The following is a 13,850-nucleotide window of genomic DNA, read 5'->3' on the forward strand; positions in this document are numbered from 1 at the left end:
GCCGAGGGAGACAGTATCTATTTGGTATAGCCGTCTTTCTTTTTCATTATCTTAGCTAAAAATATATGTCTGCGCATTATAGTTGTATACAGAATTTTTTCATCAAAAATTTAACAAAATAGAACATTATTTTATTTCGTTTATTGTCGTCATTATATTTCCTTAAATAATTCATTTCATTACAATATTTTTTATATATTCATTATTTGAACATATCATTGAATAAAGAATACCAGGAAGGAGCATAAATCGAAAATCCGACCGAAAATCCTTTGTTTGCCGTGCGACGGATGTGACGTAATGAAAGTGAACCAAATATCGAAGAATCAAATTTATGACGTCGTTGTAATATATAGGCTGTGTTCCGAAATTCACTGCCAGTACTGAAAATCTATAATGTACGTCATGGACGTAAGAAATACTAGACAGAGCATAAAGTCTTTTAGACGAGGGGAGTGAAATCTGAGGGGTAAAGGGTTTATTGTCGCGGCCATTTCAGATTTAGCGTCTATTTTCACGTCGCATGGACGTAAATCGAATAAAATATGAGAGATTCCGTGAAATCATCTATCATCTGAAATCGCTGTGTTATTCCGAATCATTTTTGAATATTAAGAAATTTAAAAATATCACTCCGTGAAATTAATATCCGTCGCCATCTTATATGCCTCATATTCCGTTGCAGTAGACATTTCTTTCCCCTCACCCTTTGAGCTTCACCCCCGCAGTAATACACTCTGTCCAGTATTTCTTACGTCCATGGTGTACGTCTTGTAAACTATAGATTTTCAGTACTGGCAGTGAATTTTGGAACGCAGCCATACTGCGACGTTACCATTGAATTCAATAGACGTCAAATGTATAAGAACTGTGTAAGAACTATGAAAATTGAATAGACTGAGAATTAAAGAAAAAAAATAAAAAATGGTCAGTTGTTGCTTATGTGAATTTTCTAAAACAAAAGAACGCATAGAAACATTTCATACTTAAGTGGTATAATATATTCTATTTAAAATAATAGAGTCAAAATAAAAGTATTACAACTTGTAGGTTAATTTTATTGTATTTTATATCTAACAATAGTCATGATTAGTAAAGAATTTATTTTTATTACTTTCATATTTTTTGTTTGATGCATGTTTAGTGTGTTTGAAATATACCGCCAGATATGTGATGACGTCATAAAACTAACCCGATGGCTGTGTTCCAAAATTCACTGCCAGCGCTGTAATCGTTACGTCATAAAGCATGCTACCAACAGCATTCCATTTTATGAAAGCGTGCTGTAATCACGAATACGATTTTCAAAACGGAACGCTACTTCAGTGCTGGCAGTACTAGCAATTGAGTAATCAATTTAACTTAAATATAGACAGACGACAAAAATTTTTAATTGGAATGTATTTAAACTTAATACTTGAAGAATCAGATGAAGACTCAAGCGATGAATCTGATTCGGAAGTAGTTATAAATTTAATAAAAAATTATTTTGAACGTATACCTAAAATACGTTGCAATAATTATATCGAAAACATAGTTTGGCAATGTACAGATAGTGATTTTAAAAGTCATTTTCGGTAAGTAATAATTTATTTAATATATTATTGATTATTTAATCAATATTTAACCAATATTTTTGTGAAAAAATATAATTTATAATTTATAATCTTATATCCGTAATGATTATTTTGATATCCCAATTATTGTGCAACAAAATCAACCTATACAAAATCAACATGTTGAAAATACACCTGAAGCTTTAAGAGAAGAAGGTATTGAAAAACGTAATGCAATTATATATTATTTGCAAAATGAAAATTTTTAATAAAAAATTTTATTAATTTTTATAAAATTATAGAATATTATTTCTCATTTCTATAGCACTGACGATTATTATTTGCATTGCTTATAATATTATAATATCAAAATAAAAAATAAAATAACGTAAGATTACTACACACTATACATTCGTTTCCAATAAATTGTACATATAATTTTGTTTTTATTTTAAAGTTTTATTAAAGAAAATTATCACAACTTATAATCACACAATAGTTTTATATATTATATAAAATAAAATAAACTTGTATTTATGTAACAATAACTATACAGGGTTTGTCAAAAGTGTGGAAACCCCTAAATAACTTTTGTAAAAATGAAAATATCAAAAAACGGTAAAACACGTATTTTGATATTTCAAAAAAGCTACCCTATGACATGGATACCGATCATCCCCCACCCTCTGGTACGCGGGGGTAAGAGGGGGATTGAAAATTTTAAATTGGACTAGGGGTCGAGTGGGGGCTCATTTGAATGGTCTTTTCATAATAAACACACCCTTAAAATTTTAAGTCGCTACGACCCCCCCATTAAAAATGGCGGCCGTTCAAATTTCGAAATTTCATGCACTTAGTGTTATCCAGGATCAACTGCGTGGAAGTGGCATGAATTTGATCCCTTGTGTGTATGTGATGAATCGTCGAATTAATAAGTCCACTGTCTTCAAAACAATAGAACGTTTTAGAGAAACTGATAGCGTAAAAAATCGTCCTAAATCAGGGAGATCATCGTCTGCCACTAACGAAGAAAAACAACTTCATGTTCTGCAGACATTTATTGAAGATCCCCATTCTACTATTAACAGATCCGCTCTAATTCACGATATTGCTCCCAAGTCCGTTTGGAGAATTTTAAAGAAAAATAAGTTCTATCCATACAAATTACAATATGTTCAAGAATTGCAAGATGGAGATCTGGAGCGTCGTGTAGGTTTTTGTGAAAGAATGATGGCACTAATAGATGTCCGGCCCATCTTCCCTTATCAAATTGTTTTTACAGACGAGGCAACTTTCACGTTAACGGGAGAAGTTAATAATCAAAATTTTCGTTTATGGTCAGATGAGAATCCGAATTGGGTGCGGGAAACTCACACACAATACCCACAAAAAATTAATGTATGGTGTGGAATAATAGATGGTTACTTAATAGGGCCGTTTTTCTTTGAAGAAAATCTGAACGTTCAAAGATATGAGATATTACTTGTAGATCAAATAATTCCAGCCATACGAAATAGTTTTCCAAACAATTTCGAAGAAATATGGTTTCAGCATGATGGAGCTCTTGCTCATTTTGGTTTAGGGCCACGTCAAATTTTAAATGAGACTTTTCCATTACGATGGATAGGAAGAAGGAACAGAAATGAGGGAGGAGAGGATTGGCCACCTCGGTCACCAGATCTAACTCCTCTTAATTATTATCTATGGGGATACCTGAAAAGTAAGGTGTACAAAACAAAACCTGAAAGCATCCAAGAATTGATACAGCGAATAAGGGATGAAATAGATTTGATACCTTTTGAAACGAATTGTAGAGCCATTTCTGCATTCTATCAAAGATTGGCATATTGTCAGGAAGTAAATGGCAACCACTTTCAGCATTTACTTTAACACACTGAGTAAAATTTATTTTAAAACACGGAGTAAAAGGTTTTGAATCATTAAAGAGAGATGAGAGTTTTCAAGTCTGTTCTGCAATCTATCACCACAATGTACACATTCACACTTGTTTAGCCACACGCGCGCGCACACACACGCACACAAGGGATCAAATTCATGCCACTTCTACGCAGTTGATCCTGGAACACTAAGTGCATGAAATTTCGAAATTTAAACGGCCGCCATTTTTAATAAGGGGGTCGTAGCGACTTAAAATTTTAAGGGTGTGTTTATTATGAAAAGACCTTTCAAATGAGCCCCCACTCGACCCCTAGTCCAATTTAAAATTTTCAACCCCCCTCTTACCCCCGCGTACCAGAGGGTGGGGGATGATCGGTATCCATGTCATAGGGTAGCTTTTTTGAAATATCAAAATACGTGTTTTACCGTTTTTTGATATTTTCATTTTTACAAAAGTTATTTAGGGGTTTCCACACTTTTGACAAACCCTGTATAACTAATAAAATTTTTAACAATAACTTATGTAAATTTGTACTATATGTATTTGGTATATAATAAATAATAATCTTATTAATAATAGTCATGTTATTTTTTGAGTATTTCTGTAATTAAATTTTCTATGTTACTTAAACGCGTCATTCTTTCTTTATGTCTTTTTTCAAGATTGTCTTCTTTTTCCTTTTTAAATTTTAAAGATTTTTCACAATAATCTTCTAATATGTTGTTAATTTTTCGCTTCTTTGGTACTGCAAATAAAAAAGATAATTTTAAAGAATTAATAATTAGAAAAAAGTAATAATGCCTAAATAATTGGAAAATATAATAAAAAAATGTAAATAAATGCAGATATTTCACATTATAGATTCTATAATTATGTTTAAAAAATAAAATATTTATTATACACTATATATGTAATCATAATGTTTTATAAAAAAAGTACCTAGTTTTATTGGATCTTCGTTTTCTGTATCTTCACTTATAATATTAATGTTACTCCCAGCTGTCGCTATTGGAGCAATCCAAGGTTTGGTTCCAAATATCTCATGCATAACCTGTATAAAAAATTTTTTTCTACATGTATACTTAATAAATAATTATGAAAATTTCAAGCAAAAGAAATATTGCTTTCTGATTAATAAATTGTCTTTGCAAAATAGCAATTTGCACTTCAATCTTAATTAAATAATTATATTTGGTATAAATTGTATAATACTTTTAATTAATAATATACCTCATAATATTCCCATTTTTTCCTATTGTTTCCTGACTTTTTATTGTGATCAGTAACAGATTTATACGTTCTTTTCAAACACTGAAATTTGGTGGAACATTTTATTGGTGATATTTGATGTCCTGCTTCTCCTATTTTTTTTGAAATATTGTTCCAACATTGCCTGGCTATAATTTTTGGATTATTGAACATTTCCATATGCTCCTTATATAAATTAATTAATAACAACGTTTCAACTCGTGTCCATATATGTTGCTCTAAACAGATAAAAATAGAATATAAAATGTTAAACAGATATAGAATCTAAACAGATAAAATATAATACATATAATAAATATAATACATGTTCTTTTGTTTGAAAATTATTTTTTTAATTTGTACCTTTTGTATTGATTTCAATACTACAGTCTGCAGTATCATCAGGTTTGCGTTGCACCTCTGTTTCATCATGTCTCACTTCATCATATTTTGCATCTGTATTTGTAAATGTATCTTCTATAAAATATATAATTTATTAATTTGACTATTTGAAATTGTTTATTTCTTATGCTGTATGTTCATAATATTATACAATATTATGAACATACAGCATGACAAATGGACAATTTCAAATAGTTCAATTAATAAATTAAACATCAAAATAATTTGTTTGTTTGATATCTGTTGATTATCTGTATGACATTTGTATGACATTTTGCAATTCCATATACGTACCTTTATTTGTGTATTTTTTTGCTTGACGCAATAATGAATAAGCAAATTCATTATCTGAAAAAATTCAAAATAAAATCGTATAATATGAATCTTATAGTAAATAATAATATATGTATATTACAATAAATAATGATAATGTCATTATTTGGGCATTCAAGAATAATAGATAAATTAACTCAAACTATAAGCAAATAGGTTATGTATTAATTTCTATTCCGAAATATTTGTAAAATGAATGCATATATTTACAAAAGTTGTAAATTTACAATTTCTTGCAGCATCTGTAGACGATATTAAAATTTTATACTCTTCGTTACTTTCTGCATCAATAAGAGTGAACCAAGGTTCTTAAATACACAGGTTACCTCAATGGCGATCTTTTAGGTGGGGGCAAGAGCTGATATTGGCCGGTATTCATAGTCCGATCTTATATTTGAGATCGTCTTAAGTTCGAGCTTGAAATGCTATGCAGCTATTTGATTGGTTGAATGAGGTCTTAAGTCAACCTCCAAGCAGACTTAAGACGATCTTAAATATAAGATCGGACTATGAATACCGGCCATTGTGATGTCACTGTTGGTGTATCTATCTCTTTTCAATTGAAATGTGTCCTTTTTCAGTGTTCGTATGGTTATTATTGGGTTGTCCGGAAAGTTCGTGCGGATTTCTCAATAGATGTCGTTCAAAGGCGAATTTTACAAGTTTATGTCGATGTGATATGTCAAATGCTTTCGTGTTTTGATTAGTGACATTTCAACGCATACTTAGTGATATTAATTATCCCAATAAATTAAAAACTTTTTACTTGACATTAGTTTAGAGATGGAAGGAAATAACGTGTTTTTTCGATGCATAATGCTTTTTTATTTCCGTAAAGGAAAGAACGCGACACAAACTCGAAAAAAAATATGTGCCGTATACGGGGAAGATGCCGTAAGTGATCGCATGTGTCAGAAGTGGTTTGCTAAATTTCGTTCAGGAGAAATGAATATTGAAGATGCTCCTCGCTCTGGTCGGCCAGTCACCACTGATGTCGACCAAATAACAGCTTTAATCGATTCCGAGCGGCAGATCACAGTTCGGGAAATCGCAGCGAGGTTAAACATTGGCAAATCAACTGTTTCCGAACATTTAAACAAGCTCCAGATGGTAAAAAAGCTTGATGTTTGGGTGCCGCACGACTTAACTGAGAAAAATCGTATTGACCGCATTTCCATCAGCGATTTGCTATACAAACGCAATGAATACGATTCATTTTTAAAACGCATCATAACAGGCGACGAAAAGTGGATAATTTATAATAATGTCGAGCGTAAAAGGTCGTGGAGCAAGCGAGGTGAACCGCCATTAACCACTTCGAAGGCAGGCTTACATCCGAAAAAGGTAATGCTCTGCATTTGGTGGAATTGGAAGGGGATAGTATATTATGAGCTACTACCGGACAACGAAACCATCGATTCGGACAAGTACTGTTCACAGTTGGATAAATTGAAGATAGAAATCGCCAAAAAGTGTCCGGAATTGATCAATAGGAAAGGCGTCGTTTTTCATCATGATAACGCCAGACCTCATGCAAGTTTGCAGACTCGCCAAAAATTATTGGCGTTTGGCTGGGATGTTTTGCCTCATTCACCGTATTCCCCCGACATTGCACCCTCGGATTTTCATTTATTTCGGTCGCTACAAAACTCAATTAATGGTTTGAACTTTGCTTCTTTGCAACTCCTCAAAAACTACTTGGACAGCTTCTTCGCCGAAAAAACCCAAGACTTCTATGAGAGAGGAATTATGAAATTACCCGAAAGATGGAAAAGTATTGTGCAAAATAATGGTGCATATATCACAGAATGAAATAACTTTTAACAACAAAATTTTTTCATTCGAATTTTGCTTAAAAATCCGCACGGACTTTCCGGACAACCCAATATAAAGCAGTGGCGTAGCCAGAGGGGGGGCTATGGGGGTTGCAGCCCCCCCCAGAAATTCTTAATAATTTCAATAATTTCATAGCTGATCACAAAAGTGAATTTCTGTCATATATGCTATTTCACGCATTTAATATGCTCCACTCAGAAACGTATGCCTCGCTTTCCTTCGTAGTCCAGTCGTCAAAAACTTTTATTATCTTCACAGTTCATCGAGTTTATATTTTTTCCGACTTATTTCGCTATTATTTATTATAGTTATTTTATTTCCGTGGAAATAAAACCTAATATTTTTATACAATAAAGATCCGACAATGACTTGCAAGGCAAGAGTCTTTATCGGCATTTGTTTTGTCAACTAGTTTACTATTCTTGAACGCTCACCGCGTGGCGCTCACTCGAGTCGTGGTCCAGAGAAATCCACGACACTCCATTGCTTTAGCGGCAATTGTTATGCCGTGACTACTTTACAAGCGAATGCGTTATACAGCATTATGCTATCATTGCCTAGCAATATTATTGCAATATTATTTTGAATTTTCTTGATTTTATTGTGAAGTGGACTACGTCTCACGGGGCACAAAGATGTCTAAAAGACGACTAAAACTGGAAAACATATTTTCGTCAAAGACGTCTTTTAGTTAGAGACAATAGTCGACGAAAAGTCGACTAAAAGTCGGCTCATGACCCGAATTTAGTCACTAATCTGTCAAGCCAAAAGACGACTAAAACACGACTAAAAGACGACCAAATCTGTACATTTTCGGTCGTCTTTAAGACATCTTTTTATTTGATTTAAAGACTTATTTAAGACATCTTTTCGTCGTCTTTTAGTATTTTGTGCCCTGTGGGATAGTACATACCACATTTTGAAAATATATCATATCGGTTTGCACTCTTTCCAGTTACAGTACATTTGTTCTAAAATAGCTGAAAAACTTTTTTTTTTAAGTTAAGATGAGTAGTCGTAAATCTATGCAGAAATCGGATATTCGTGATTTTTTTCAAAACTCTGCTAAAAAATTGCGAATAGAAACACAGCACTCAAACGATGATATACCTGGTCCCAGTAGTAGTATTACAAGCACTGAAAATAAGAGAAATAAAAATAATGAAGCTGTTGATTCATCTTTACCATCAACTTCATTATCACAGCAAACTTATGATATCGGTTCTTATGTTTATGGTGGACCAAATGCAGAAATTATTGACGATGTCAAAAAAGAAAACGTATTTCGAAACATATGGGTCCCACCTCTTACTTACATTTTTCCTGTTCAGCAAAGTCAGTCTTTTACAAGACATTTTCAACATAAGTGGTTGAATGATTACCCTATGGTTGGCCTATTCAGATATCCATAAAGGATTATTTTGTAAAACTTGCGTTTTATTTTTGACTAATTTAGAAAGAGGAAAAGGTTCTTATCAGCAGGTTAATCAATTTGTACGATCTCCGTTCACAAATTGGAAAAAAGCTACCGAGAGTTTTGCCAATCACGCCAAACTCAATTACCACAAAGATGCGTGTACTTCAGCCGAAAATTTTTTATCGGTGTTCGATTCAAAAATTCTGGACGTATGTTTGCAGATTAATACGAAAGCAAAGAAAAAAGCCGATGAAAATAGAAAAAAGTTGCGAACGATTATTCAGACACTTAAATTTTGCGGTCGACAAGAATTAGCTCTTAGAGGGCATATTGACAGTGGTCGTTTGAAGAACCAACACACAACGATGGCAATTTTCGTGCTCTATTAAGATTTCGCGTTCAAAGCGGTGATGAGATGCTGAAGGAGCATTTGTTAAATTCGGCTCACAATGCTATGTATACCAGCCCAGACATATAGAATGAATTTATACAGCTGATTGGCGCGGAAATTATTTCACAAATCGTTAAACGAGCAATCAAGTCGCGGTTCTTTACCGTTCTCGCAAATGAAACTACGGACATTAGTCGCATTGAACAATTCTCCTTGTGCATTCGTTACATAGACTTGGAATTGTATGTTGTACGTGAAGATTTCCTTTCATTTGTTCCTGTCCACGATGTAACCGGAGTTGGATTAGCGAGAACTATTAAAGACCAATTGCAGAATCTCGGTTTAGACTTGCAAAATCTTCGTGGTCAAGGGTACGATGGAGCTGCTGCAATGCGAGGTGCTTTTAACGGTGTGCAGGCAGTTATTCAAAACGAGTTTCCTAAAGCAATTTATACCCATTGTATTTAACATTGTCTCAATTTATGTTTAAATGATGCTTGCAAAATCGATTCAGTACGAAATGCGTCCGTGTTATCTCTGAAGTTTGTACATTTTTTCGTACATCGGCCCGTCGAACTGCAATTTTATCACGCAAACTAGAAAGCTCCGATTCAGCGTCAACTAATTTAAAGAAGTACTGTGAAACTAGATGGGTAGAAAGACACGACGCTATTTCACTATTCTGTGAGTCTATCACTGAAACGATTCAAGCTCTTGAGGATTTAATTGAATCTAAAGGAGCGGATTCCGGAAAAGCCCAGCAACTGCATTATTCATTGTGTAATTTTTCTTTTTTAATTGCCCTTTTTGTTACGCAACGTATGCTAAGCTTAACTCATGCGTTGTCAAAAAATTTGCAATCGGTCGATATCGATTTGTGCAGTGCTTTAGCATCACTCGAAATAACTACGATGGCCATATCTAAAATCCGTGAACATGCGGAAGATGAATTTTCTATTATTTATTCAAAAGTTTGTACAACAACTGCTTTATTTGGAATTGAACCATCCACGCCACGACTTGCGGGTACTCAACGACATCGCCGAAATGTTCCTGCTGACTCAATTGAGGAACATTATAGGCGAGCTACTTTTATTCCTTTTGTAGAATATTTGTTGCAGTCATTGAACGATTGTTTCGTCACACATAGAGATCACATTATAGGCTTGCAGAAATTGATTCCGTCAATACTTGTAAAAGAGAAAAAAATGGTGTAAAAAAATTTGTCGATTTGAAACCTGTACTTGACAAGATCTTCTCAACAATGACGCTATTGTACAAGGTGAGTGGGAACTGTGGCAAACGAAATGGCGCAAAAGTCAAGAAGAGAAAAAAATCGTTCCTTCTACAGCTATTGAAGCATTGCGACATTGTGATGTCAATTTTTTTCCCAATTTGCATACACTACTGCAAATATTAGCAACTTTGGCGATTTCTACAGCAACAGTCGAACGCAGCTTCTCAACATTAAAAAGATTAAAAATCTATTTAAGAAATAGTACTGGGCAAACGAGACTTACTGGTCTTACTTTAATGAGCATTCATCGGGAACTACATGTCGATGATGACATTTTGCTTAATAAATTTTTAACTAAAAAGAATCGTCGAATACAATTATAGATTGTAATAACATTAACTTCACACGAGTACAATCTGTAAAAATTGGCATTCTACATTAAAATTTTTTTGTTAAATGTTAAAAATTTCAATGTTAAAAAACATTCACCCTTCTATTTCAGTTTTGTTTTAATTTAAATATAAAATTTGGTTTTTAAAATCAAACTCAAATAAACAAAGTCGCGAGCATAGCATAAAAATTATAAAAATAAAAAAAAAATATATATATATATAGAAAAATATAAAACAAAAAAAATATAAAAAATATATAAAATAAAAAAAAGAATAAAATTACTCAAAAACAAAAAAAAATAAAATGGAGCCAGAACCCATCACGTCCCCGTCGTTGGCTCTGGGTCGCGCTAAGTGTGGGTAATATACCGTGCAGATGTGTCTACTTAATAGTGATAATTTGTAACAAATTAAAGCTATAGCCCCCCCCGAAACTCTTTCCTAGCTACGCCACTGTTATAAAGCGTATTATTGTTGTTATTATGTATTGCAGTACTATTTAAAATAATAAATTTAATTACAAAGAGAGGTAAACTTTATTTTATATTATTTATTATGTACATAATTTTATTTTATATTATAATTTACAATTGATTAGTTATTATAACCTCACACTTCATTCTACTACATATCGAATATTTTTCTTTTTAGTGGCCATGCCTGCATGGATATGCATGCAACGTTATTAGTTGTAATAATTATTATGAAAAGACACGGTTTTCAAAACCAAATGTTAATTATCATCGTTTTCCAAAGAACCCGGCCATACGAGACGTTTGGATTACACGATGTGGTCTCAGCAATTCATGGCAAGCGAATAAAGGCAAAATATGCAGTATACATTTTCGAGATAAGGATTATGAATGTGATTTGTGAAATAAATTGTTAAATGTGCAATTAAAAAATAAATTAAAAGAGGACGCTGTACCAACGCTACATATTTACCAATCTCTATAGATGATATACAAAGTTCGTCGATCCTGAGTGATACTATGCTTCACGACCACTCGAATCAAGAATCGATTGATTATCATACTTCAGCAGTTCAGACAAAAATTAATTTCAACATGGAGACGTTTAATACATTATATTCTACGATACATAAACTAGAGGAACAGTTAGCGCAAAGTCACAGCACATGTAAAGATTTGAGAAATCAACTGCAATCTCTTATATCCCAAGTGAAAAATTTAAATACTGTAGAAGCTACGCATGATATATGTTCGTAAAAGCCATGGAAGAGGCACACATATCTATTCAGACAGAGAATATTGAATTATCTGTACAAGAGAATTCAGATACTAAAAGTTTTAGTTCAACATCAACCTCACCAGCGGGAAATCAAGGAACCATCATTCTCACGTGTGTTTTAGAAAAGGATGGACTAAAGTATTTAGCAGGATCGCGAAAAAATTCAAACATAAATATCCACATCTCGGAATCTACTCATATAAATTACAAAATGAGCACATCTATCAACTGCCGAAATGGATACAGCATCTTTCAGTCGGTGGTTTGACTGTTCCACAAGATGCTTTCGTTAAACAGCTTGAGGAACTGGATAAGTTATTCAATAAATTTCACAAAAAAACTATATTTCGCAAAGAACCCAATGTAACAAAAAAATTAATACGTATGTGCATTCGAAAGCATCCTGAGATAGAAAAGGAATTAATTGAGACGTTTATAAAACAAAGAACATGTATACGATTAAAATTTCAGAACTGTAAACTATAGGAGAAATTATGGAAAACGTAAAAGAGATCAAAGCAAAGACCACAAGGTTGCAAAAAAAATTCGAAAAATAGTTATGTAAAACTTCTTTATATTTTTTTATTAATAAATAAATTTTATAAATAAACACGAAATAAAATCACGAACTTTTTTATTAAACAACCACATCCCCAGAAATTGTTAACAATCCACAAATATTAACAAAATAAATGATAAATAAAATAATAAATATTAAATTATTAATAATAATTAATAATAATTAATAACTTATCATTTTCATTTTATTCGAAATTATTTTGTTACTTTATTGAAATGTTTAAATCCATTAATCTAGAATAGGTTAGGTTGGGTTATGCAATGCATAAGACAGAGAACGATGAGTGTGACAAGGATAGATATAATGACGTTACGACTAATCATAGAAAAGTGCCCGATTGAAGCAACCTGTGTATTTAAGAACCTTGAGAGTGAACTCCTCTATGACATTGTCCATGTTTTCCGCCATCTTAAATATTGTAACTGCCTCATCTTTCCAGCCGCAGTAGCTGCAGCAGGAAGTGACAACAAAATCAATGACGTCATTGGCCGGTATTCATAGGCCGGTATTCATAGTCCGATCTTATATTTAAGATCGTCTTAAGTCTGGTCCGAGGTTGACTTAAGATCTTATTCAACCAATCAAACAGCTGCGTAGCATTTCAAGCTCGAACTTAAGACGATCTCAAATATAAGATCGGACTATGAATACCGGCCAATGTTCCTGCGATATATCGCGATATATGCTCCTTCCTGGTATTCTTTATTCAATGGAACATATACTGACTAAGGCTGCGTTCCTTTTGGACGCTTACGCGCTTAAAGCGCTTATAAGCATTGCTTAGGGCCATAGCACATAGCATGACGTAATGGTCTTTAAAGTCTTAAGACGTAGACGTAAGTCAACGCACAAGCTTTGGCGTATGTCGTAATGTTATGCAACAAATAGACAATACGTGAATTGAAAAAGCATTGAAAATAAGTAAATGATCTAATCATTTTTAAGTTTTTATTAATAAAGAATAATATTATAATTATATATAATTATCCTGAAATTAAATAATGCAATTTTTATTCGTTCTTCAAGTATGATAATAGTGAAATGAAAATATCTATTTTGATTACATGATATACAAAATTATAGCTAACCTAAAATATATATCTTGTAATCAAAATTGTAATCAAATTGCAACTAACCTAGAATATTATATATCATGTAATCAAAATAGATATTTTCATTTCACTATTATCATACTTGAAGAACGAATAAAAATTGCATTATTTAATTTCAGGATGATTATATATAATTATAATATTATTCTTTATTAATAAAAACTTAAAAATGATTAGATCATTTACTTACTTTCA

At 32.5% G+C, this 13,850-nt stretch overlaps 2 protein-coding genes across 2 annotated transcripts; one reads left to right on the plus strand and one right to left on the minus strand.

Moving 5' to 3' along the window:
- Window positions 1-4,040: 4,040 nt before the first annotated feature.
- Window positions 4,041-5,963, minus strand: LOC112639683. The gene is made up of 7 exons (XM_025414522.1): window positions 5,957-5,963; window positions 5,667-5,747; window positions 5,401-5,454; window positions 5,068-5,181; window positions 4,687-4,943; window positions 4,396-4,507; window positions 4,041-4,201 (listed from the first exon to the last, which is right to left on the minus strand). Exons 1-7 carry the CDS (start codon window positions 5,961-5,963, stop codon window positions 4,041-4,043), a joined length of 786 nt encoding a protein of 261 aa, XP_025270307.1.
- Window positions 5,964-6,384: 421 nt separating this feature from the next.
- On the plus strand, window positions 6,385-7,251 carry LOC105255763 (histone-lysine N-methyltransferase SETMAR-like). Its single transcript, XM_011265236.3, has one exon. The coding sequence runs from the start codon at window positions 6,385-6,387 to the stop codon at window positions 7,249-7,251; it is 867 nt and encodes a 288-aa protein (XP_011263538.3).
- The last annotated feature ends 6,599 nt before the right edge of the window (window positions 7,252-13,850 follow it).

Source organism: Camponotus floridanus, unplaced genomic scaffold, assembly GCF_003227725.1.
Source record: "Camponotus floridanus strain SB8 unplaced genomic scaffold, Cflo_v7.5 scaffold82, whole genome shotgun sequence".
Classification (NCBI taxonomy): domain Eukaryota; kingdom Metazoa; phylum Arthropoda; class Insecta; order Hymenoptera; family Formicidae; genus Camponotus; species Camponotus floridanus.

Excerpts from the sequence above, each read along its gene's own strand:
- LOC105255763 (XM_011265236.3), top strand. The coding sequence starts at position 6,385 with ATGAATATTGAAGATGCTCCTCGCTCTGGTCGGCCAGTCACCACTGAT.
- LOC112639683 (XM_025414522.1), bottom strand. Across the intron at positions 5,455-5,666 it reads TACAGATGCTGCAAGAAATT|ATAATGAATTTGCTTATTCA; the intron begins GTAAATTTACAA and ends GAATTTTTTCAG. Across the intron at positions 4,202-4,395 it reads CGAAGATCCAATAAAACTAG|TACCAAAGAAGCGAAAAATT; the intron begins GTACTTTTTTTA and ends TTTTATTTGCAG.